Genomic DNA, 27097 nt, shown 5'->3' with positions numbered 1-27097 from the left:
AAGAGAACAGCAGAAATGGAGGTCACACAGAAACGACTGCATGAGAGGCGGCTTGTCTTTGTGCTTTTCTTTTAGCTAAAAATTCTGCTTACATTAGAAGATTTGTATGAAGTTTTGAGGTTCTGCAGAGAAAAGAACTCTGTAAAACTGTTACACAATCAGGAGGATGTTACAGTTTAGCTCTGGAGCTCTTTTCCCTGGAAGGCACAGCTGAGATCACTTTTTTAACAGAGGAACAACGATCACATCTTTAGAGCGAAACATAAAGAGACAAAGAGAGAGGGATGTCTTCAAGCTGTTAGAATCAGGATGTCACACTGCAGATCTCTAGTTCAGCTTCAGACACATTCAAGGAAAAGAACAAACATGTCTTACACAGTTTCTTTAAAGTCAAAAGGAATTTCCTCCCGGAGACATCTGGGACGTGCAGGGAGATTTTTTTTTCTCTCCTGTCACGTTCACAGTTTGGAAAATGCCAGTTGCTCCAACAGCAGGTGTCTTTGACTTGGTCATCGTCCAGACAGAGAACAGGTTGCACAGCTGTCTGGCACACACACACACACACACACAAATGAGCACACACAAGCAAGAAGAAAAAAAGAATGAGAAAAAGCGAGGCTCTTAATGAAAGACAGCAAACATCTTCTTTTACTCGGGTGAACCCGGGGTTCTTGTTGGACCAGCTCTGGCAGGGAGACGCTCCCGCTGTGTCTTTTGTATGTGCAAGTGGACCAAACAAAAGCTGAGGGAGGAATCTCTGGGAAGCCCGAGCTGTCGGAAAGGAATGCCCCCCTCTCTCTCTCTCTCTCTCTCTCTCTCTCTCTCTCTGTCTGTTCTGGCTCAGAGCTGCGAGTCTTAATCAGTCTGCAGAGGGGCCCGGCTGAGCTGGGGGCCTCCGGGACCCGGCAGCCAGACAAGGACTCAGTCACTCCTGACCTCAATTGCTTCAATAAAAATCTATTAGCTGAACACAGAGGAGTAAAAGGCTCCTGATGTGATACAGATAAATCAGAGTAATAGCCCCCATTAGACTTTTCATGGTCATACATCCAAGTCCTTATGTAATCTCTTTATTCATCCATGACGTGGTTACACACGTAGATGCAGAAGCTGCTTCTTCTTCTGTGAAAAAAACAAGCAAACAAAACAATCAGAGCTAGCTTTTCAAAGTAAAAGCTGAAGAAAATCAGAAAGATAAAGGGTGTGTGTGTGTGTGTGTTTCTCTCTATAAGAAGGCGGAGTTTTTCTCCCAGGGGTCCCGAGCCAAACTGGTGTTATGTAACGGATCGGCGGCTCTTCATCCTGATGAGGAATCAGCCGAAAGTTTACATGCAGCGAGTCTGTCTCAAGTCCGGTCTGTGGTCGTGGAATATATTTCAGCTGTTGCGCTCACAGAAGAGAGGAAAGTTGACCTTTTGGAGCTTTCTTTTTCCTCCGTGCGTAAAACTAATTTAAAAGTGACCTTACCGGATCTATTCTGTGTTGGTTAATGTTCAACTCTGGAAAGAAAGAAAGAAAGAAAGAAACTCTGATGTTCCTGGAAGTTTGGCAATGGGACGTAACATTTAGACTTTGAGAGCAAAGCAAAGATCGGACATGGGCAGCGGGACAAGCCGAGGGAAGAGAGTAGCACCTGCGTGCGTCAGTGAGGTGAACGTGGCCAAAGCAGCCGGCGCGTCGCCCAAACAGGACAGCCGCGCGTTCAAGCCTCTCAAGATCCATGGCATTTTGCGAAACGCGCGCAACCGTGCGCAACCGGACAGCCACAGCGAGGGGCACGACTCCGACTTCTCCCGAGAGGACGATGACGTCGACGCAGAGCTGGACACGGTGCTCGCGGATGACGACGAGCGAGACAGAGCTTCCGTTAAGAGAGATCTTCCAAAGAAGGCCGCGATGAGGTCCAAGACATACGGACTGTGTCACTTCAGACAGGACGATGAAGAGGAGGACCTCAGCCCGAAAGACGTAAACAAGAGGAGCAACGACGCTGTCACACACTTCAGAAAAAACACACCTGCGTCAGCCTGTCAGCAACACGTAAGAGCATTTCAATCTAAAGATTTCTTTGCACAAATGAAGAATGATCTGCTAGTTTGAAACAGTTTCACTTTGACCAACAGTAAAGAATATTTCCTTTTTTTTTTTCATCATCTTTTTATTTGGGATGGGTATACAACGACCACCAAACTGTACACAGAATGTCAGTGTATCCCTTCCCTCCACCAACATGAACACATACATAGGCCTCCATGCATACACAGAAAAACAAAGCAAAAACAAGAAAAACAATCCTAACTGTAATACTAATAATACTCTTCATAATAATAGTAAAAATAATAAGACGAGACAAAAAAAAGAGGGGGAATAAATAAAAAAAATAGATATTATAACATCATACCATTATCATTGTTGACAACCTTTAGAAAATTCCTCCAAGCAACAGGTCAATGGAAGCCAAAAGTCCTGAAAAATATGGCCACGGTTACATTTTTCCAAAGTTAGTTTCTTTAACTTTGATCCAAAAACACCTTAAAGGTTGGCAGAGATTCATTTTTTCCCAAAAAGTAATATACATTTCTTGGCAAAATATGTTATAATTATTAATATTCTGCATTTTTTTTCTATCTAAATGAAAATCTGAGAGAATCTTTCCTGCATAATAAATTACTCCTGGGATTTATTTAAATTTAGTCTTTTTTTTAATCTCTGGTTTGTGTCTCTCCTCCTCTCAGGGCTTTCTGACAGGAGACACTTTGCTGGACTCTGTTCCCACATCAGGACAACAACCGTAAGTAGACCACAACACTCGTGAATCATTGATTCCCAGACTCAAAGGAGTAGTAAAAAAAAACGGAGAAGGGGTCCAGATCAAGTTCTCTTTTAAAGAGATCGAAATACCAGCCCTTTATTGTCGGGGGCGGATCAGATTAGTCTGACATCTGCAAGAGGGACAGAAACAAACAGAAGTGAGTTGTTTCCTTGTAAAGAGCAGGAGGTGGAAACCTGAAGCAGAACGAGCAATGGAGCAGATTTGCATAAAATGTCAGAAGCTCAGCAAGGCAGCTTTTTTTTTTACCACGACCTTTTTCATCCTATGTAGAAGTTATTATCAGATCATTTCATTTAAAAGTATCACTGTTTTTTTGTAATGCTATGCTTCTCCTCTCCCCAGGACTTTTGGCACCTGCCACAGCTCCTCTCATCCCATGCCGGTCATCCTGTACGATGGATCAGAAGAAGAGCTGATGGACACTATTGTCAGAGAGTTTAGTTGACCCCCCCCCCCCCCCCCAAGCTGGCACCGCTGCAGGAAAGTTGCCATCCTCTTCAGCTGCTTTCACGGTGCAGCAAACATGTAAAAAGTAAAAGGACACCAGGGTTTCTTTTTGACAGATTCCTGCCTCTAAGGAATGCCTTATTCGCTTTATTCACCTTTTCTGTGTTGATGTGAAAACCAGCACTCCAGACCTTTTGTATCTAAATCTTATTTAACTACATGAAGCAGTGTAATTGAAGTTATAACAGCATCTTGAACAGACGCCAGGAGGTTCTCCTTTACAGACAGAGGCCTCCCTGGTTTGTTATCTTCAGTGGTAAGGTGTCACTCTCACCTCCTTGAAGCAGCCAGACCTCCCACTTATTTGTCAGCTATCACTTCCTGTTCTTGAACTTGTCTGTTAAAAGGTAAAGGAGAGAACATGGATGTGCTCAAACTCAGCAAGGAACATTCTTGAAGCTAAGAAAACATTTTTCCAGCAGCAGTTCTGTGTGTGCACCTCTTTTTTTTTTTTTACAGAGGTGACCCTGCAAAGGTACGAGCTGGGATGTTTATTTAAGGTTTTCCTTCCTGCGTTTTACTTCTCCACCCTCATGAAGAAGGAATGTGTGGTCGAGGAGACTCTCAGTCAGCCAGGTTCAGGCGCTTTGAAACTTAAAGGCCTGCTGCCACTTAGTGGTGAAACACAGGAGTTGTGCACCATCCAAGAGGTTTTACAGTTCAGCGCAAGAGAAATATTAACCAGACATGTAGAGGAAGGCTTTTGTGAATCTGTGCTGCAAATTAAAAATGTACCATTGTTGTACGGCTCGTTGTCATGTGTGGAAACTTTTTGCCTTCAAAACTTCAAAATACCTTTCAAGAGGGCGCCGGTAGCTTAGTGGTTAGATAAGATAGATACTTAGCATTGATCCCAAGGGAAATTCAAAGCATCCAATAGCAGGTTACACAGACGTACATGACATGAAACATTTGTTACAAATTAACCATAAAACCGACGCCAGCCCCTCGCCCTCCCCTCGCCCCCCCGCCCCCTGCCCCATACATATATATATTAACCTGAAAAAAAGATTTAAAGAATCCCCCTAGATGAATCAAACTTAAACTGTGCAATTAAAAAACAGACTTATACAAGAAATGTACATAACCCGTGCAGAGATAAAAATATATGTTGCACGCCCCACGTACAGAGAGGCTGCAGTCTTCATTGCAGCAGCTGTGGGTTCAAATCCGACTTCTGCCCTTTGCTGCATGTCAACCCCCCCCCCACTCTCTCTCGCCTCCCAACTCTCTTCAGCTGTCCAAAATGGACCCAAAAAATATCTTTAAAAGACGAGAAGCTTTCAAGTATAAAAATCCACATGCGTGTTCAGCATGCCGTTTAATCCTCACAGCCATTAAAGCAACTTTCTTTATAATATACCAGCAGGCAGACTGTACACATGAAACCCACAGCGTCTGTAAAACCCCAAAAAATTAAACACCATAAAATGATAAATACCGATTAAGAAGAATAAAAAAGGCCGGCCCTGAGCGTGGCTGAGATGTTCACACTGAAGGAAGGACAGTACTGGAATAAAAGGATGTAAAACAGTTTTGTGTTGTTGGCAACTTGAGACGTCACGGTGACTCAGATTTCGGACTCTTTGACGGCCTGTAGAAACACATCCTCGTCTGGACTGCCGTCAGGAGTTTGGACGGCAGGAGAGGCAGCTGATGTCGGAGGGGGTCTGAGTTCCTCGCGCTCTTTGCGATGTAATCCACACAGATCCTATCAGAGGACAGAGTCGTTGGTTATTTTGCATTTCTATGTTGGGGGGAAAGTTTACATAATCAGAGTAAAAACATGACCTTTTTTAATTTTAAGATGTATTTTGGGGGATTTTCATGCCTTTATTTTAGAGACAGGACAGAGAAGGAGTCAGAAACAAAGGAGGGACAGAGAGGGAGACATGCGGGAAAGGAGCCACAGGTCGGATTCAAACCCGGGCCGCCCGCTCTAGAGGACTTAAGCCTCTCTACATGGGGCGTGCGCACCAACCACTAGGCACCACCACCACCCCAAGAATCATTTTAACCTGCCATCACAAGAGAAGCACAGAGGGAACTGAAATCAATTTTGAAGCAACCTAAAAAGTCAATCAATCTTTGTTTGAATGGCACCAATTCATAGAAAATGTTATTACAAAAAGCAGGTTAAAGACCTTACTCATTATTACAAAAGACTCAACGTTAATCCATCATGAGCACTAAGCAACATTTAGCAAAGTTACAGTGGAGAGGAAATAAAACGTCCTTCTGAGAGACATCTTGTGCAGAAACAGACTCATGACGAACAGAGTCGTGTGATGTGAACTCTGAAGACATTTTTTAAAAACAGATGAAGACCCATTTATTTAGACTTGCTTTTTGTCCGTCTGTTGTCACCTGTATTAAACGTCTTCTTTATTAAATCTCTTATTGTGACGTCTGATGTTGTTTACCTGAATAGAGGATACGGCTGCGTCTGGAAGACAAGTGCATCGTTGCAGTGACCCTGAAAAAGAAATACTGAAGGTTTAAAACGGTCTCCAAGTCTGTCGTTTTTCAGATGGAAGTTTTTTTTAGCATCAAGCATCTAAAACTTCAAAATGTGCAGCTCATCTTTTATTCCCCGTGGCTCGTGATAAGGATTTACATGGTGGAGGAGATACTGCAGGGTGGAGCTTGATGTGCTTCACTTTTTTAAAAAAAAGGTTATCTGTTAAAAAGTTAAAGCTGTTAGTGTCATGGAGGTTATCTCTGTGGTGTTAATCAGCACTCTGTAGTCGCTTTCACATAAGCACTCATGAAAATATCTGGATCATTTCAGGAGGACTGATCGGAGATTCTCCTGACCCGGCTGTTCACATTATGCTCCTCACAGCTGGAGTCTATACCTGTCAGACGGGAGGGGGGGCAGGGGGGCTACTGAGGCAAGACTGATGTAAAAAGGGAGTAGTAGACGAAGCAACAGAGTCTGCTATACGATGCTATATTGAGAATATCTGCCTTCATATTCATTCTACGTGTCATAATATCAACAAAAGAGGAGAAGAACAAACTAACTAACATTACTCAGCAGTTTATTTAAGTGCACTGAGATCGTAGCGGTGCACTGGCTTCAGAATAAAGACATCATCACCCCATCCCACTTGTGGGAGGGGAATTCTCCGGATTATATCCTGCTGCGTTCTCACATCAGCGCACTCAGACTTTATGCAGAAAAAGAAATAATAAGGAGCTGACAGGAGACACTCTGGATAAAGTCCGAGTGGCTGTTTGCGTTCACACATGCAGCTCCTATCTGGAGTTTTTCAGGCGTTTTCTGCAAGTGTGAAAGCCCTAAACGAGTGAGAGATTAGGGACACTGAACGGCCTCTGAATACATCCTGTTTATGAAGTTGAGCTTCCTTTCACATAGCTTCAGAAATGTTCTGTGTTAATGTGAAATCCTGAACCCTTTACTAGTTCAGTGTCATGATTTCTTAAGAGCTGTTCAATAGAGAACAAACCGAATGATGTATTTTTATAGGCCAACCCTTAAGTAGCATCGCCATGGGGGTCTAATGAGAATTCTCCTCTGGGATGTTTTTATTGGATTTTGGATCATTGCAGAAAATAATCTCTGTGGTAAACACACGTTTCTGAAGCGTAGGCGTTTTGTTCAGCAGGATAATCTCCACAGATGAACGCCATTTTTATGATGTTTGAAGAGTTAATGCGGCCGACAGAAGTAAAAAGCTAACGTTATGCTACAAGCTAACTACACCACGGTGGGATGATTGTGACGTCACGTTATGCTTCAGACGATCTCCGATAAACTAATCCACGTAGCTTAATAAATAGTTTACTAACATAATATTCACCTTAACCTAAAGATTAAACCTACAGGAAACATCTCCGACTAGTGAGAGAGTTCCCGCCCTCTGTGTCCGGCGTGATGACCTTTAATGTCCCCGACAACCACTGTAGTCACATTTAGCCGCTTGTTAGCAACCGCCTTTTTAAAGACGAGTAAAAACTTAAAATTTCACAAGTGGAGGTATTACCTAACGTAGTTTATGCGGTCTAACTAAACACCAACATCTCTTCAGCTTGTGTTAACCACAGACCTTATTTCAGGCGTCTAACCACAAACACATTCAAAATCCCCGTTGACTTTCAGACGTTAGACCCCATGGCGCTTAAATGCTAACTTACTTCCGGGTTTTAGGACTCATTCCTGTGGCGCTCTATAAGAAGAGCTCCTCATCTCTCTCTTTTCTATCTCACAAAGTGTCTCCTGTAATACTCACAGTGTCCACAAGGAGGATGTAGTCACAGCTTCCACCGAACACGATCACATCAGAGTCTTTGCCTGGACAAGCCGAGTGCCACAACCTGGAACATGAGGAGAAACCGTTTTTCTTTTTTTAAAATCTGCACGTAGAAATACTGAAACCAGAAGCTAAGTCTAATATCGGTAAGTTGGCACCTCGGCTTCGTCTTAAAGGGATGCTCCACTTCTCTCCACGTCTTTGTTTCCACATCAAACAACCAGCCGTCACCTGATCAAGAAAAAAAACATTTAAAGATCATGCAGTGATCAGAGTCTGCGAGCAAACAGAAGCGGAGAAGTGGATGGATTTTTCTAACTCATTGGTTTGCAGTCCACGCTGAGACCTCCAAACAGGAACAAGCCGTTGTCTGATACGGCGGTGAGCGTGTGCCACGACCTGCCCACCGGAGCACTCGACGCCGGGACTCTGGAAGAAAAAAAAAAAAAACCCCTGGCAACATTTAGGCCGTCTCACTTCATCGTGTACATAGAATCATATCAACAGATTTTAGAACTTCCCCGCACATTTCTGACCACGTCCACGATTCAAGGTCAAGGCAGTGGATGTCGTTCGTCCTGGTCTCCTGCATTTGAATAAGAGAAGAAGAAGCTGTGAGTGTGCTATGTGGTGTTTTTAATCTCCTGATATGGAAGTAAAAAAGCATGACGAGTTCTCACCATGACTCGACCTCCACAGATATACCCTCTGCGTCCAATCGTGGCGCTGGCATGAGCAGCTCTCGGGGCGGGAGCGCGACCCTGCACACGCAAACCATCACATCAAATCAGCTGAAGATCGTTGCTACATGTTTGTGGAGAATGTGGGTCATTTTTATGTCCTGTAAGTCGATGCTTTGGGAGCGATCTGATTTATTTCAGAAACTCGATGGTGATTGGAGGTTGTGTGGTCAGGTGGTACAGCAACGTGTTTACAGGTTACAGGTAGTAGACGTTATTTGGCCCGGTGTCAATGACATCATAAAGGACTCACGTGGGTCTGCGGTTGACTCCAGCTGGAATGCATGGGGTCAAATGTATGAACCTCGTTGTTCCATCCCCAGAAAATGTCCCCTACCTGAAAACAGCAACAATGCAAAACGGGAAACTTATAAACTGATTTATGAATCAGTACTGATGATTTACAAGACAAATAAACGGACATACTTCAAAAGAAATTGTCATATAAGATGACACCATTAACTCCAAATGACCAAATTGAGTGATTTCTTTTAAAGGTCACATATAATACAAAATATACTTCATGTTTTTCTAACTCTAACATGTGTCTCTATTCTGTCTACAAACCCCCCAAATGATGAGAAAAGTCCATCCTCTCCGTCTTCTGCCTGCTCCACTTTTCAGAAAATGTGTGCTCAAACAGGCCGTTTGGAGATTTTCCCTTCATGACATCACAAAGGGCAGTAGCCCCTCCCCCAGGTGGGTGACACTCCCACAGCTAGGTGTTTGTTCTGCCCTCCGAGTCAGCCTTCTCACCGTAAACAATAGGGCATGGAGCGAGAAAGCCCGAGACACCCAAGCCCTTCCAGAGAGGGGGCGTGGTCAGACACAGCTCATTTACATATTTAAAGGTACAGACACAGAAACAGCCTGTTCTGAGCAGGGCTGAAATAGAGGGGTTTATAGACATGATCAAATACAGGATCAGAGTGGATTTTGTTTTGGGGATCTCTGGATGTTTTTAAACGTGTTGATACGGAGTATGATATGCGACCTTTAAATATTAGTTTTTTCCTTAGCAGCAGTGTTTAGGACGTGAGACACATTCAGTCACTAAAAATACATTACTGATGATGCTTCATCCACAATGAAGCTTCTGTTCCTGCTGTCCACGTCAGTCAGCAGTTTGTGACCGTATCCTCCAAAGTAGACGATCCTGCAGAGCGTCAAACAAACGTGATCTTTTACTGTGATGCAGATCCTACAACATGTGTTTTTGTCTTCTAAAGAGGGAGCAAACTACTCAATCATTAGTACTTGTTTTCATTTTTGTCACCACATAATAAGACATAAGCATGTAGAGTATAGCGGTGGTAAGATAGGATGTGATCTTGTTTATTGTGGAAGTAAAAAAAGAGAAGAGTTGAATAAGAAGGTTAAAATCAAAACTGAAGCTGAGTCAATGAGCACAGAATCAAATCAACAGTTTTCATTATGACTACTACAAACTGTGCATGACTGAGGATAAATTATTTGGACAGAAAATATAAAAAATTCAAATGAGTTAACTTTAAATAAAGCCATTTGTGTGAAGGTGTAGAACATAAACAAAAACAAAAACAGCACATGGGGTGCCGGTAGCCTAGAGGTAATATTGCACGGTAATATTGCACGGTAATATTGCACGAGGCTGGAGTCCTCGACGTAGCGGCTGTGGGTTCAAATTCGACCTCAGCCCTTTGCTGCACGTTATCCCCCATTCTCCCTTCTCCCAGCATTTCCTGTTTCTCATCGGCTGTCCTATGTAAAAAAGGCAAAAAGCCCCCCAGAAATATCTAAGTAAAAAAATAAAACAGGGCACTGGTAGCCTAGTGGTTAGTGCGTGCCCTAAGTATGGAGGCTACAGTCCTGCAAAGGATGCAAACACCAGATTCATAGATTCATAGCACAAACAAACAGCATCTATGAGTCAGTGTTCGATCCTCCTCATGACTGCTCTGATCAGTGAGAATAAAAGTGAAAGCTGCAGCCTTCAGTAACAAAGTGCTGGAGAAAGACGGCAGACTAAAAGTCCGTCTCTCACTCACCTTCCTTTGTAAACCCAGGAGGACAGTTTGTCTCGAGGTGAGGGAGCCGAGCCAACCTGGTGCGTGATCTTCCTCCATGTGTATTTGCCGTCTGTCAGGTTGACACAATAGATCTGTTTGAAGTCAAACACTGATCACTGCTTCATGTCGACTCTGTTCAACTCTGACCTCTGACCATCAGCGAACTGATGATCACAAGAATCAAAGGGCAGAAGTGTTTGAAACGTGAAATGTTGCAGAATTATCTGTAGAGCCGACGAGGTGTTTCCTGCTGCACGCCGTCCTGCTACAAAATATATATTTTTTTATTTTTTTTTTACACAGCAAGACACTCACACCCTTAAGGCAAATTTTACATTTTATTTGCTGTCTTAAAATGCTCTTAAGCTCACCGAAGTCATTTCATAATGTGTGAATGTTAAAGTGAAGGCGACCACTCGGCTCGCTCAGGCTCACTTTGAAGACGTTCAGACTGAACTGTAAGGAGTGTCCACAAATCGTCTCCATGACGACGTTCAGACAAGTTGGTACAGCTCCTTCTAAAAGGATTCTCACAATTTCAGTTTAAAAGATTTCATTTGAAAATCCTGACAGTTGTTGCTGCTTCCTGTTTGTATTTGAAGCCAGCACAAAGTTCAGATTAGTTTCTTTGGAATCATTTTAATTTTATGTTTTGTTTTGGTTTTTTTCTCTTTCAGTAAGAAATGCTATGCTGGGTTTACTTACACAGCTTACACATAATACCAACCACAACAATAACACTATTTATTATGTTTTTAAATATCTGAATCAGTTGCTGTTGGCCGAACATTTCAGTCTGAATCACATCAGAACTGAACAAAAGTGGACGGGTGCATCTCTAGCAGTTCTTAGCCTCACCTGATTGGTCTGTCCGAAGTCATCGCAGCCTCCAAATATGTACATGTGACCATCCAGGGAGCAGCTGCAGGTCCCAGACATGGAGGGAGGGACTTCCCCTGGCATGTGAAACACTTTCCTTCAAAATGATTATTTAAAATAAAAATAGTGAATAAACAACTCGTAATCATGTCAGGACACATTTCACACCAACGATCAGACAGCAGAAAGATATTTAGAGGATCATTATGACAGAAAAGTGTTTTTAAAAAAGACTTTTGTCTCCTGACAGACATAAACACAATCAATATGAAGTAATCAGTGTTCTTACCATGAGCCTTGTTCGAGGTCGTACGCCCAGATTTCATCATTGGGTAGAAACACTTCATCATCAGCGACTGACTGAAAATACAACACCTCCATTAAAGTTAAAAACAACGATAACACTTCTCTTTGTTTGTGATTATGTGAGTAAATTATCAACATGAAAAAACATCAAAGCTGAAAGTTGTCGTCTGCTGAATAAACTTTAAGGTCAGAGTGAAACCGTTTTTCTTAGGGCACCATGTGTCTTTACAGAATTTTAAAATCAATGTTTTTTAATGTGTTATAAATAGAGCCTAACCGATACAGGTTTTTTGTGTCTGATAACAATATTAGGGAGAGAGAGAAAACGATACCGATATATCGGCCGATGTCTTTCTCAGATTGTATTTCGATCTGTAGAGATAGATAGAGATGGATAAACACATTTATTGCGCTGATCCCTTAAATGCAGTCATCAAACACTTTTAGAAAAGATTGCTTCACCTCTTGACACTCTGGAGAGTGATGATGCTTGTTGTAATCCATGTACCGCCCTCTGCTGGTGACAGAGAACTGCTAGTGTAATACAATGATGCTCAACTGAAATGCTATTTGACTGGTGAATAAATCGAGTAATATCAGCACATAGCTGCACTAAAATTAGCTGATACCGATAGTCACTGGATGTGCTAATATCGGCCGATATTATCGGCTTGCAGATCAATCGGTCGGGCTCTGGTATTGAGCACTGATGTCACTTTATCATGTTTTGATGAAGGATGCAGAATAAAAAGAATGTGTTAATTTATATCTCTAAAGTATGATATTTGAGAACAAGGAACACTACACGAGTATTTACTGGTGTCCTATTATCTCATTATTATGACTTAATATCTCATAATTTCAACTTTATCTCATAATTTTGACATTTTATCTCATTATTATGACTTAATATCTCATAATTTCAACTTTATCTCATAATTTTGACATTTTATCTCATTATTATGACTTAATATCTCATAATTTCGACTTTATCTCATAATTTTGACATTTTATCTCATTATTATGACTTAATATCTCATAATTTCAACTTTATCTCATAATTTTGACATTTTATCTCATTATTATGACTTTATGTCTCATAATTTCAACTTTTTATCTCATAATTTTGACATTTTATCTCATTATTATGACTTTATATCTCATAATTTCGACTTTTTATCTCATTATTATGACTTTATTATTTTCATTTTTATTTTTTTAACTGGCTGAAATGGGCTTCCATAGTATGCTGCCTGTTTTATAACTGTGTTTGTATTTTGTTTTATTTGAATTGCTTACTTCACTTTTATAAATGATTGTATCCCTTTGCAGACTTTAAGTTATCTTTAAGTGTCACACTGCTTGCGGCTGCAGACACATGAGAATCTTGAGAAAGTCGTTTGTTGGTTGTTTCTCACCATGTATCCCCCCCACACATACAGCAGGCTGTCCTCCACCACGGCCGTGTGTCCGCTCCTCTCCCGGGCCACCAGCTCCGAGCAGTGCCTCTCAAAAGCGGAATCCATGACTGGCTGCTTCAAAACAGACAACGAAGACGAGTCTTTGAGCCTAAAATTAAACAAATCTGTCTAAAAATATCAAATCGAAAGCGTCATTCGTTTCTACATGTTGTTGCTGTGAGCTTAACAAATAAAATGAGTTAAATCTCCTGTTTTCTCTACAGAAACTGAGTTTACGCAACGTTACAGACAGCTGGGAGGGCTGACGTCACACGGTAGTCGGTAAAACAATCAACAAACGTCATTACGTCACAGTCACGATTTACACACGTGCTTTTAAAATCACATATCGTTATACTCACGTGACACTGCGCACCTTAAAATGCCTAAGAGTTATTTTCTCATGATGTGAATCTCAAAACAACGGCGGCCAGAAATGTCTCTTCTTACTGTCATAACTGCTGCAAAATAAAACACCACTTCCGGTTCTCTCTTTTCAAAATAAAATACCCCATTGTCCAGATAAAAAACATCCTGACCCCCTCCCCAACAACAAATACACAAAACGAATAAAACAAAAATATAAAATTGATTATTGATATGGAAAAAACTTAATCTGAAATAATTGTACACTTCTTTTTATAATGTATACTTTGTATATTATGAGATTATACATATGCAAACATTTGCAATTGTCATGGTAACGGAGCTCAGAGCTTGCCTCAGTTCATTTTTTATTATACATGTCTTGAAAAATAGACAAATCCATGACATTGATAGTCTCCTGCTGTGAGGAGCATATGTGAACAGTCAGGTCAGGAGAATATCTGGAGCAGTCCTCGTGAAATCATTTTAAACAGTGTATATGTGAAAACAGATTCATTGACTGCTTCCTGCATTTGGTACATTCCCCTTTCTGATGTTTGTAAATTTGTCTCATCGCTCTTAAAGTGTTTGACACCTTTTAAATGTGTTTAAAATGTAAATAAGTTTGGTCTTTGATTCAAGTGTGTTGCTTTTGTAATTTTGTTTAAATTTTTCTCAAGCTTTGCAAAAGTATTTCACACTTTGTATTTTTGGTTTGCACTTCCCAGCCACCGTACTTCCAGCGTAATGAAATACTGTTAAAAAGATGTTACTCAGACTTTAGTGCTTCTTCTCAGATTTTGTCTCAAAGTATTTCCACATTGTTTAATTGGCACAATGACTAAAACTCAGTAATACAACTCCTGTATTTACTGTATGAACCTTGACAAAGAAAACACTTTAACACAGAAGTATTATTAATTATAGAGTTTGAAAGTGACTAAAATACAGGAAGGTGCATAACAACTTCGAGGACCTCAAAATCAGTCGAAGAGAAAATAATCCAAGAGAGAGAATTAAAGAATGATTACAAAGATGATGACAGTAGGATAATAAAAAATAACAGTCTTATGTGAGCAACGAATCTTATCATTTACATTAATTTGTATCCAAATCAAGCTGTCACAAAAAGAGCTACAGATCATTATACTCAACATGGTTTTCAAACAACCAGTCAGCCCAAAGTCTGGACGCAAAGTTCAGACTTTTAGATCACGGATTTGGTCTCTTCCTCTTCCTCCCCTTCCGCCTCCACCACCTCCTCCTCTTCCTCTTCCTCCTCTTCCGCCTCCACCCCCTCCTCCTCTTCCTCTTCCTCCTCTTCCGCCTCCACCCCCTCCTCCTCTTCCTCCTCCATCCTGCATGGAGTAATAAGCATTGTGTGATTATTCTTCATCAAAATAAACATTAAAATCAAAAGCAGCTATTTTTTTTAATATGATTAAAGTGTAAAAAAAAGAAACACGTTATTTTTACTTTGTGTCATCATGTCATTTTCTCTGAAGGAGAAGACGGTCCCGCTTTAAAATGTCTATTTACAAAATTTCATAATTAAGATATGAAATAGACATTCATTCATGAACAATAGAGACATGACAACAAAGATCCTTACCTTAAGAAAACAACATTTAAATGATGTTCATAGCTTCATCTGAAAGAATACATACTGTATATGTTGTAAATACATTTTACTCACCAATCAGGTGGGAGGTCGTCAAAAACACTTTCTTCTTCGATTTGAAGCTGTTCCCTGTCTTCCTGCAGGCGTTGCCATGCTTGATACCTGCAACAAGAGACACACTGATGATGCTTCTTTATTACAAATGAAATATGAAGAGCAAAGCAGACACTGAGCAACACATTAAACACTGTGTTGTTTCTTTATTCCATGAATGACACAAAGGATCAAAGTAGAGAGGAGGTGTTGATGTTTCAGTCAAACATTTGACTTGAAAACTCAACATCACTTCAACATCTTTTAAACAGGAGCATGGCGTTTGCTTTACATCAACCATGGGGGTTGTTTCATCTTTAAGGTCTTTGCACACTGAGTCTGTTTTTTTAAAATGTGTTTTTCAGATCTGTAATCCGATCAAAACGTTACACAGGAACCTCACACTCTGAGTCAGATGTGTTCATTCTTCTCTTCATTCTGAAAATTGTCAGTGTGAGACAGAATGGAGTCATCGAGCCGTGAGGATGACTTTGTGATTCTTTCAGTCCTTAAAAAATAAATAAATAAAAACCTCTGGGTCCACCCACTCCTGAAAACAAGACAAGAGCCAGGAGAGTTTCCCCTGTTGATAAAAGAGCTGCAGAATGATCAGCATCACTTCAGGTGTATTTCAGGATGTCAGAGTTTGATACGCTGCTAGCTATACTGAAACTACACATTAAAGGAACACCACCAATTTACACACAGAAACTGATCCTGAACACGGATTGGAAGGATGCAAAAAAAAGTTAGAAAAACAAACCTGTTGTGAAAATAATAAAGACAGATGAAAGTTTTCAGAGTGCAAACATGATCGACTCAACATGAGATTGTATTTGTTTTTTCAACATGCAGCAAAACAGACTCAGTGTGTGTGTGTGTGTGTGTGTGTGTGTGTGTGTGTGTGTGTGTGTGTGTGTGTGTGTGTGTGTGTGTGTGTGTGTGTGTGTGGGTGTGTGTGTGTGTGTGTGTGTGTGTACAAACATGACTGTCAGGATTCATTGTTGAAAACACTTACTTGTTTTGGAAATTAATTATTTTGTCATTTGACTGAGTACTGCAGGTGGATTGAATAGATAGACATGGCAATTGGTCTTTATTATGAACATGCAGATAGAGCAGGGAGACTCCTCGCGCTTCAGCTTAAACAACAGTCTGCTGAGCGGATGATCCAAGGGATCAATACAGGTGCTGGTTTAATTTCAAACAATCCTCAAATTATTAATGGTCAGTTTAAGCAATTTTATTTTGCCCTGTATCAATCGGAGGCAGACACTAACTTGTCTGAAATCCACTCATTTCTCAACTCTTTAGATATCCCTAAACTCTCTTCGGACTCTCAGTTGTCCTTGAAACAGCCATTGTCATCTGAAGAAATAGCAAATGGATGGATAGGATGGATAATACTTTATTGTCAGACCTAGTCTGAAATTTGCCTTGCGTCACAGCGGCTCCGTTTGCGGCACAACAATTAAGACAGGAAACAAAGATACAAACATTTGACACAATACTCAAACACAACACAACACTCAAGATATAAACATCTTGACCTGAAAAACTGCCTCCCACCCACACTGGACCGATTCCAGTTTGCCTACCGCAGCAATAGGAGTACAGAGGATGCAGTCTCCACTGCGCTGCACTCTGTGCTCACTCATCTGGACAATAACAACACATACGCACGAATGCTGTTTGTTGATTTTAGCTCAGCATTCAACTCTGTCATCCCCTCCAAGTTAAACACTAAACTCGGAGACCTGGGCTTCAACACCTCCCTCCGTCACTGGATAATGGACTTTCTGACCAACAGACCCCAGTATGTTAGGTCAGGACACACCTGCTCCACCACCATCACACTCAACACAGGCGTACCACAGGGCTGTGTGCTGAGCCCATTCCTCTACTCCCTCTTCACCCACGACTGCAGACCTGTACATGGATCCAACACCATCATCAAGTTTGCGGACGATACAGCGGTGATTGGCCTCATCAGCAACAACGATGACCTACAGGGAGGAGGTACAGCATCTGGCCGCCTGGTGTGCTGACAACAACCTGCTCCTCAACACCAGCAAGACGAAGGAGCTCATCGTGGATTTCAGGAGAGAAAGAGGAAGCACGCACAACCCCAACATCACAGAGGACCTCTCCTGGTCCACTAACACCTCCAGTCTGGTTAAGAAGGCTCATCAACGCCTCTTTTTCCTGAGGACACTGAAGAGACACCACCTGTCTTCAGCTGTACTGATGAACTTCTACCGCTGTGTGATTGAGAGCATCCTGACCAGCAGTGTCTCAGTCTGGTACGGAAACTGCTCTGTTGCAGACCGTAAGGCGCTACAGCGGGTGGTAAAAACCGCCCAGCGCATCACAAGGTGTCCACTTCCTGCCATTGAGGATGTCCAAAGAAAACGCTGTCTGCGGCGAGCTCACGGCATCCTTAAAGACTCCTCCCACCCTGCCCACAGACTGTTTACCCTCCTGCCCTCCGGCAGGCGCTTCAGAAGCCTCCGGACCAGAACCAGCAGACTGAGGAACAGCTTTTTCCCCAGAGCTGTTTCTCTACTGAACTCTACCCCCCGAACTCTGAACTCTGTCTCTCTCTCTCTCTCCCTCTCTCTCTCCACCCCCTGCTGACCCCCCCCTTTCCCCTCCATATCACCTCACACCCATCATCCCCCCACCACTCCTCCTGGTCACACACACACATCTCTTATCCATCTGTATTATTGTATTATAGTATGTTCATATTATATCCATATTCTTTATATTATCTGTAAACTAGTATAACATGCTCACTGCATCTTAATCTGTATATTATTAGTATAGCATGCTCACTGCATCTTAATCTGTATATTATAATCCTAAGAACACACTTATTTTGTAGCATTACTTATTTATAGCATTTATTTATATTTATTGCATCCCATTAATCCAGCCATCCAGATTTACCTAATAATTCACTTTTTTTGTCTACATCTGTAAATTTTGCAATTACTGTACATAGCACAGACTCTTGCACTCAATTACTGTACATAGCACAGACTCTTGCACTTTCTGCTTATTTGCACTTCTGGTGAGATGCCAAACCTCATTTTGTTACTCTATACTTGTATATGTGTAATGACAATAAAGTTGAATCTCATCTCATCTCAATCTCATTTGAAACAACACTGAAACGCCAAACAAATGCCCAGAGGCCCTAAACGTGCTTTGGTCGAGGATTCAGCTCCACATTCAATTTTAGGATTGATTGGTGAACAAAAGAGTGTTGCAAATGTGTGTGTTTGCAAATCAGGCGCTATTAAATGCTATTAAAATAACTCCAACAGGGAAGGCACCGGGCCCGGATGGGGGAGTTTTACAAGGTACTCTCTCAGAAACTTGTGCCGATACTAAAATCTGTTTATGACCAATCATTGGTCAATGGAAAATTACCACCAACACTCTCTCAAGCGACAATCTCGGTGCTATTGAAAAAAGACAAGGACCCCCTAGAGTGTAGCGCTTATAGGCCAATCAGCCTTCTTGGTTGCGACTATAAAATCTTAACCAAGATCCTTGCGCAGCGATTAGCAGCCATTATTCCTATCATCATTAATGAGGACGATGTCCCCCAACTCTCCAGTACAACCTGAGGCTATCCTAAGTCTTGACGCTGAAAAGGTGTTTGATAAGATTGAATGGCACTATCTTTTTGCTGCCTTGGAAAAGTTTGGATTGGGACCTATTTTTTGCAACTGGATAAAAATGTTATATTCTGCACCCATGGCTGCTGTTCAAACTAATAACAATATCTCTGAATGTTTTATGCTGCATAGGGGTACGAGGCAGGGTTGCTGCCTGTCGCCCTTTTTGTTCGACATTGCAGTTGAACCGTTAGCAGTTGCCATTAGATCAGATAATAGGATTAAGGGCATTACAAGGGGTGGCATAATCCATAAAACATCTCTCTACACGGATGATTTACTTGTGCAAATGTCAGATCCGACAGAAAGTATTCCCTGCCTTCTCTCCTTGCTGCAGAGCTTTAGGAATATCTCCGGATACAAAATCAATTTGTCCTGCTATTTCCACTAAATGATCTGGCACAACAGATCAATTACGAACATCTTCCCTTTAAGGTTGAGAAGAAAAATTTACATATTTGGTTGTCGAGATAGCTGGTTCAGTCAAGGACATTTTTGAATACAACTTTAAATCTATGTTAGAACGCACCAAGAGTTATCTGGATAGGTGGTCAAAGCTCCCTATTACCCTGGCGGGCCAGATTAATTCAGTAAAAATGACAGTACTACCCAGGTTTTTATACCTGTTTCAAATGGTGCCCATTTTTCTCCCAAAATCCTATTTTACCCAGCTAGACTGCCTAATCTCATCGTTTATATAGAACAAGAAACCTGCACGTACAAAGAAATCAAACTTAGAGAGAGTCAAATCAGAGGGTGGTCTGGGTCTGCCTAATTTTTTATTTTTTTACTGGGCTGCTAATATTGCCAAGATGACATATTGGATTACCACGTTTGCGGATAAGGATGGCCCTATTTGGGCTCATATGGAGTTACAATCTACTCTCCCAGTCTCCCCAATCTCTTTCTTAACTGCCCCCTCCCATTAAATGTAAGAGCAAAGGATTTCAGTGCGAATGTCGTGGTTCAAAACACAATTAGGATTTGGGGCCAGTTTAGAAAATATTTTAACCTCAATAATACATGTGGCTTCTCCCCAATAATGTCCAATCATCTTTTTGCACCATCTCAATTGGATTTGGCTTTTGCAGTCTGGAGTAGGAGCGGATTGGTCTTTTTTCAAGATCTGTTTACTGATGACAGCTTTGCGTCATTTACTTTTCTGTGCAAGGACCACAATCTTTCAAATTCACAATATTTTAGATACCTTCAGGCTCGGAGTTTTGCCTCTCAACACTTCCCAGGATATCCATGCCCACTCCCTAAAGACATAGCTTACTCAGTTCTCAATGTCAATCCATTCAATAAAGGTGCAGTATCAAAAATATACAAACTTATTTTGAATAGTTGCCCCCATAAGTGGGATAAAAATAAGACAGCTTGGGAAGGAGACGTTGGGGAGCTCATCTCAGAGGATACTTGGGAAAACATTATTTCTTTAATACACTCTTCATCTTTTTGCATCAGACATGGATTAATTCAATTTAAATAGTCCATAGACTGCATTACTCTAATGACAGGTTAGCTAAATTATATCCTAATGTGGCTCCAATTTGTCCCAGGTGTCATCATTCTCCTGTTTCCTTAGGGCACATGTTCTGGGCATGCCCATCATTATCCAATTTCTGGATATCTGTTTTCCAATCACTCTTGGCAATATCTGGTAGGACGATACCTCCCAACCCAATAACAGCTATTTTTGGAGCAGTTGATGATGAATTGATGTTTTCCCGCCTCCACAAAAATGCTATTGCTTATGCGTCATTACATGCCCGCCGTTTGATACTGCTCAATTGGAAAGGAAGGATTCCCCCCACTTATATTCATTGGATCGGAGAAATAATGTTGGGACTAGATCTGGAGAAACTTAGATATAAAGTACGTGGGTTGGAGGATAAGTATGACTGTTGAGTTGGGAGACTTTGATTATGGTTGTCGGAGCTGTTACCTACCTTTTCTCCTGAAGGGTTTAGAATATTGGTACCACGAGTAGCATAATCTAAACATGCCAGTTTGGGTTATTTTTGTGATTGTATGTCCGATGCTTTGTTTTTTTGTATTATTGTTGTATTATTGTTATTGTCTATCTAATTCCTTTTTATCTCTCTGGCAACAACGTATATATTGCTATCATTAAGAGGATCAACATCTAGATGCATATTGTTCTATATATGAGTGCTTACATGCATGTTAATACACCCTCTATTTGTTATTGCCTTGTTGTCTAAAGGTTTGTGTATGTATGTGGGGACACCACCTGGAGGGGGTGGGGGGTGGGATAAGGGTTAACAATTTCTTGCTGTGAATGTTCATCTGACATTGATGTAACAATATGTAAAATTGAAAATAAAGTTGTTAAAAAAAAAACAACATTTTACTCACCAATCAGGTGAGAGGTCGGCAAAAAAACGTTCTTCTTGCATTTGATTGAGTTTCTTCTGTTTCTGCAGACGTTGCCACATTTGATACCTGCAACAAGAGACACACTGATGATGTTTCTTTATAACAAATGAAATATGAAGAGCAAAGCAGACACTGAGCAACACATTAAACACTGTGTTGTTTCTTTATTCCATGAATGACACAAAGGATCAAAGTAGAGAGGAGGTGTTGATGTTTCAGTCAAACATTTCACTTGAAAACTCAACATCACTTCAACATCTTTTAAACAGGAGCATGGCGTTTGCTTTACATCAACCATGGGGGTTGTTTCATCTTGAAGGTCTTTGCACACTGAGTCTGTTTTTTTAAAATGTGTTTTTCAGATCTGTAATCCGATCAAAACGTTACACAGGAACCTCACACTCTGAGTCAGATGTGTTCATTCTTCTCTTCATTCTGAAAATTGTCAGTGTGAGACAGAATGGAGTCATCGAGCCGTGAGGATGACTTTGTGATTCTTTCAGTCCTTAAAAAATAAAGAAATAAAAACCTCTGGGTCCACCCACTCCTGAAAACAAGACAAGAGCCAGGAGAGTTTCCCCTGTTGATAAAAGAGCTGCAGAATGATCAGCATCACTTCAGGTGTATTTCAGGATGTCAGAGTTTGATACGCTGCTAGCTATACTGAAACTACACATTAAAGGAACACCACCAATTTACACACAGAAACTGATCCTGAACACGGATTGGAAGGATGCAAAAAAAGTTAGAAAAACAAACCTGTTGTGAAAATAATAAAGACAGATGAAAGTTTTCAGAGTGCAAACATGATCGACTCAACATGAGATTGTATTTGTTTTTTCAACATGCAGCAAAACAGACTCAGTGTGTGTGTGTACAAACATGACTGTCAGGATTCAATGTTGAAAACACTTACCTGTCTGGGTCACATATTTCTAATTTTTTAAAATCAATCATTTTGTCTTTTGACTGATCACTGTGGAGGGATGGATCAGATGGACGTGTCGATTGGTCGTCATCACTGAGAAAGCTGAAAAAGAGAGAAAGATTAGATAGTTAGATATCAAACCACAACAACAGATGAAAAACTTCAAGATTAGTCCAGTCAGACTTGATCTGGTTCACTCTGAATGATTAACCCAGCTTCTCATATGGAAATCAAACCTGAGTTTTTTATATGAGATATTTCTGAACCAGCAGGAACAATAATTTTAAATATATGTGAAAACAAAAATCTATTTACCTTTCTGAAGAAAAAAACATTTAAATGATGATCATAGCTTCATCTGAAAGAATACATACTGTATAGGTTGTAAATACATTTTACTCACCAATCAGGTGGGAGGTGAGCCAAAAAACATTCTTCCATTTTTTGAAGCTCTTCCATCAACTCCTGCAGACATTGCCATGCTCGATACCTTCAACAAGAGACACACTGATGATGTTTCTTTATTACAAATGAAATATGAAGAGCAAAGCAGACACTGAGCAACACATTAAACACTGTGTTGTTTCTTTATTCCATGAATGACACAAAGGATCAAAGTAGAGAGGAGGTGTTGATGTTTCAGTCAAACATTTGACTTGAAAACTCAACATCACTTCAACATCTTTTAAACAGGAGCATGGCGTTTGCTTTACATCAACCATGGGGGTTGTTTCATCTTGAAGGTCTTTGCACACTGAGTCTGTTTTTTTAAAATGTGTTTTTCAGATCTGTAATCCGATCAAAACGTTACACAGGAACCTCACACTCTGAGTCAGATGTGTTCATTCTTCTCTTCATTCTGAAAATTGTCAGTGTGAGACAGAATGGAGTCATCGAGCCGTGAGGATGACTTTGTGATTCTTTCAGTCCTTAAAAAATAAAGAAATAAAAACCTCTGGGTCCACCCACTCCTGAAAACAAGACAAGAGCCAGGAGAGTTTCCCCTGTTGATAAAAGAGCTGCAGAATGATCAGCATCACTTCAGGTGTATTTCAGGATGTCAGAGTTTGATACGCTGCTAGCTATACTGAAACTACACATTAAAGGAACACCACCAATTTACACACAGAAACTGATCCTGAACACGGATTGGAAGGATGCAAAAAAAGTTAGAAAAACAAACCTGTTGTGAAAATAATAAAGACAGATGAAAGTTTTCAGAGTGCAAACATGATCGACTCAACATGAGATTGTATTTGTTTTTTCAACATGCAGCAAAACAGACTCAGTGTGTGTGTGTACAAACATGACTGTCAGGATTCAATGATGAAAATACTTACATGAGTGGGAGGGTTTTTTCTAATTTTTTTAAATCAATTATTTTTCCTTTTGACCAATCACTGAGGAGGGAAGGAACAGATGGACGTGACGATTGGTCGTCATCACTGAGAATGCTGAAAAAGAGAGAAAGATTAGATAGTTAGATATCAAACCACAACAACAGATGAAAAACTTCAAGATTAGTCCAGTCAGACTTGAACTGGTTCACTCTGAATGATTAACCCAGCTTCTCATATGGAAATCAAACCTGAGTTTTTTATATGAGATATTTCTGAACCAGCAGGAACAATAATTTTAAATATATGTGAAAACAAAAATCAATTTACCTTTCTGAAGAAAAAACATTTAACTGATGTTCATAGCTTCATCTGAAAGAATACATACTGTATATGATGTAAATACATTTTACTCACCAATCAGGTGGGAGGTCGGCCAAAAAACATTCTTCTTGGATTTGAATGATTTTCTTCTGTTTCTGCAGAAGTCGCCATGTTTGATACCTGCAACAAGAAACACACTGATGATGTTTCTTTATTACAAATGAAATATGAAGAGCAAAGCAGACACTGAGCAACACATTAAACACTGTGTTGTTTCTTTATTCCATGAATGACACAAAGGATCAAAGTAGAGAGGAGGTGTTGATGTTTCAGTCAAACATTTCACTTGAAAACTCAACATCACTTCAACATCTTTTAAACAGGAGCATGGCGTTTGCTTTACATCAACCATGGGGGTTGTTTCATCTTGAAGGTCTTTGCACACTGAGTCTGTTTTTTTAAAATGTATTTTTCAGATCTGTAATCCGATCAAAACGTTACACAGGAACCTCACACTCTGAGTCAGATGTGTTCAAACAGAAAAACAAACCTGTTCTGAAAATAATAAAGACAGATGAAAGTTTTCAGAGTGCAAACATGATCGACTCAACATGAGATTGTATTTGTTTTTTAAACATGCAGCAAAACAGACTCAGTGTGTGTGTGTACAAACATGACTGTCAGGATTCATTGTTAAAAACACTTACCTGGCTGGGTAGTCTTTTTTTAATTTTTTAAAATCAATTATTTGTCCTTTTGAATGATCACTGTGGAGGGATGGATCAGATGGACGTGACGATTGGTCGTCATCACTGAGAATGTTGAAAAAAGAGAGAAAGATTAGATAGTTAGATATCAAACCACAACAACAGATGAAAAACTAAAACTTCTAAATTAGACATCGATCCAGTCAGACTTGATTTAGTTCACTCTGAATGATAAACTCCTGATTCTTACATGAACTTTAAACCTGATCAACCTGACTATTTGGGACATTTCTGGACCAACAGCAACAACAAGTTTGAAAAAAAAAAAAACATTTAAAGGAAATCCATAACTTCATCAAAACAAAGAACTTCAGAGAGAATGTGTGTGTTGTTAATCATCATCCAGTGTTTGATGAAAGTAGCAGCGTGTTGAGATTTGAAATAAGAAAATTGCTTAAAGGTGTAATATGTAGATTTTTAAAAATTCACTAAACATCAGTTGTATTTTTTTGTTGAGTACTAAGTTGAGTGGTTAGTGCGCACGCCCAATATATAGAGGGTTTGAATCCGACCTGTGGCTCCATTCTCGCATGTCACTCCCCACTCTCTGTCCCTGATTTCCAAATCTATCCGCTTATCTGTCCTAAAACGAAATCTTTAAAAAATAAATGAATGTGATACTCAAGTCTGTGTGAAAGCTCGCAATGTCAGTTTTGACCAATACCGTTAAGCCTCATCAAAATATTTATATTTTTAAAACTGTCAGTCTGAATAAGATGTAAGCACATTTCACTCACTGACTGACAGATGAGTAGCCTGACTCATTATCATCATATGCTGCTTTTGCAGCGCCATCTATCTTCAGTTGGGTGGCGGTCGAGTTGAGCCTGTAACAATAAACACGGTTATTTTTAAATATGATATAAAACAGTAGAATCAGTAAAAGAGGTTATGAGTTTTCTTTGTCATTTTTTAAAATGTTCAACAAACAGGTGACTGATGACCTAGCAGATCATAACGTCTCATGTATGGAGGCTACAGCCATCCAAGCCATCCATACAGCTTTATGACGCTATAATGTCAATGTCTGCCTTTCTATCAACATGTAAACCAGAGGCAGTAGCATTCTTCTCTCTCTCCTTTGACTAATCCCTCCTGAAGGACGGACCAGATGAATCTGACAACTTTCTGTCATTAGATCAAACCCAGAAACTGCTTGATTCCATAAACAATATGTACCACCACAAAGTGAAAAACCCTTTTGAATTTTTTTCTGGCTCTGCTGCTGTGAAGAAGACCTTAGGGTGGGAATCACATTACCAGAAGAGATCAGTTAAAAAGTACTTTCCTATCAATGGATTTACATTTACATATATTTTTCTCTGAACAAGCAAACTGTGGAAATTTGACTGTTTGTGATCAAACCACATGCAGCAACTGGTCCTTACAGGGAAACTATGAAGAATGCATCAGATTTTCCTTTTAGAATATGATATAAAGCAGATTGTGTTCGCTCTGAATGGATGTCTCCTCTTTAAAAAGAAGCCTCCTCTTTTCTCTTGACTATGTCGAGTCGTTTAAATCATCTAGAAAGGAGGTCGTTTTTATTGACTTTGTGAATATGTTCAGCACAGAGAATTCAATTTCAATTCAATTTATTTTGTATAGCGTCAACTCATAACAAGTGTTATCTCAAGACACTTTACAAAAAGCAGGTAAAATACCTTACTCTTTGTCTGTTAACATTACAAAAGAGCAGGTAAAAAGACCTTACTCATTGTTATGTTACAAAAAGCAGGTAAAAGACCTTACTTATTGCTATATTACAAAGACCCGGCCTATCCATCATGAGCACTTTAGCAAAGCAGCAAAAGTTACAGTGGTGACTTTATGTGAGTGACTTAGAGAACAGGATTAAACCAGATGAGCTTTGATTTGAAGTATGCTGTTTTCTCTTCAGGTCAAAGACTAACAGCAGAATTGTTCACTCATATAGATGCTAAAAATCTAAAGGACATCAAATGCAAATTAGCTATTAGCTAACTCTGCTGCAATTACATTTAATTGTGCGCTGCTCCTGTAAAAATTAACAATAAATAAAAAAACAATATGATGTTTACTTACTTGTTAAACCAGCGTTTTAACCTGAATTTCCTCAGTAAGTCAAACATACTTCAGACTCTGGTCTCTATGTGGCTCTGGGCTGAAAAAGGAAAGACAGAGTTAGGATTCTCCATTTCCTCCTTAACGGACACACACAAATAAACACCTTTATCATTATGGAAACTCAGCCACTCCCCAAAATGGAGGTCGGTGCTCTCAGAGAAGGACTTTAAGACGTACTGAATTATATTTTTTTACCTAAATCACAACTTTAAAACTTGCAGAGCACACTGATCTGACTGTGTTTATATTTCAAGTTCAGAACAACATTTAAAACTAAAACGTGTGTTTATATCAAAGCTTTTCTTTGGAAAATAAATAAATAAATTAAAGTCTGCCTGCACCGTCATTGTCAGTGAATGCTGCAGATTATAGCCATGAAGCTCACAGCCGACTGAGCAGAGAATCCGTACAGA

At 40.2% G+C, this 27097-nt stretch overlaps 3 protein-coding genes and 1 long non-coding RNA gene across 7 annotated transcripts; 1 reads left to right on the top strand and 3 right to left on the bottom strand.

The window, feature by feature from the left end:
• Positions 1-1233: 1233 nt before the first annotated feature.
• On the top strand, positions 1234-4093 carry LOC109976279 (uncharacterized). Its single transcript, XM_020626437.3, has 3 exons — positions 1234-2040; positions 2736-2791; positions 3176-4093. The coding sequence occupies exons 1-3, from the start codon at positions 1597-1599 to the stop codon at positions 3276-3278; spliced, it is 603 nt and encodes a 200-aa protein (XP_020482093.1). The 5' UTR covers positions 1234-1596; the 3' UTR covers positions 3279-4093.
• A 537-nt stretch (positions 4094-4630) lies between these two features.
• Positions 4631-13518, bottom strand: LOC109976278 (kelch domain-containing protein 1-like). 4 transcript variants are annotated; one of them, XM_065966098.1, is made up of 14 exons: positions 13413-13518; positions 13009-13122; positions 11574-11644; positions 11264-11381; positions 10385-10497; positions 9426-9513; positions 8611-8694; positions 8298-8378; positions 8145-8203; positions 7937-8046; positions 7776-7848; positions 7597-7681; positions 5764-5816; positions 4631-5051 (listed from the first exon to the last, which is right to left on the bottom strand). In XM_065966098.1, exons 2-14 carry the CDS (start codon positions 13114-13116, stop codon positions 4901-4903), a joined length of 1194 nt encoding a protein of 397 aa, XP_065822170.1. In that variant the 5' UTR covers positions 13117-13122; positions 13413-13518; the 3' UTR covers positions 4631-4900. The 4 variants fall into 4 exon arrangements, with proteins under 4 accessions (XP_065822170.1, XP_065822171.1, XP_065822172.1 ...); XM_065966099.1 differs by having other exon boundaries at positions 13427-13489; XM_065966100.1 differs by lacking the exon at positions 10385-10497.
• Positions 13519-13771: 253 nt separating this feature from the next.
• On the bottom strand, positions 13772-22665 carry LOC110001998 (major centromere autoantigen B). The gene is made up of 5 exons (XM_065966102.1): positions 22554-22665; positions 22139-22252; positions 21202-21288; positions 15113-15199; positions 13772-14774 (listed from the first exon to the last, which is right to left on the bottom strand). Exons 1-5 carry the CDS (start codon positions 22607-22609, stop codon positions 14624-14626), a joined length of 495 nt encoding a protein of 164 aa, XP_065822174.1. The 5' UTR covers positions 22610-22665; the 3' UTR covers positions 13772-14623.
• A 16-nt stretch (positions 22666-22681) lies between these two features.
• Positions 22682-26775, bottom strand: LOC110002965 (uncharacterized). Its single transcript, XR_010669081.1, has 5 exons — positions 26643-26775; positions 25316-25405; positions 24519-24623; positions 23905-23991; positions 22682-23604 (listed from the first exon to the last, which is right to left on the bottom strand). It is a non-coding gene; the product is annotated as an uncharacterized lncRNA (long non-coding RNA).
• Between the last annotated feature and the right edge of the window lie 322 nt (positions 26776-27097).

This window comes from Labrus bergylta, chromosome 18 (assembly GCF_963930695.1).
Source record: "Labrus bergylta chromosome 18, fLabBer1.1, whole genome shotgun sequence".
NCBI classification, from domain to species: Eukaryota; Metazoa; Chordata; class Actinopteri; order Labriformes; family Labridae; genus Labrus; species Labrus bergylta.
Note: the sequence above shows the minus strand (reverse complement) of the source record. Positions and strands in the feature narration are given on the sequence as shown.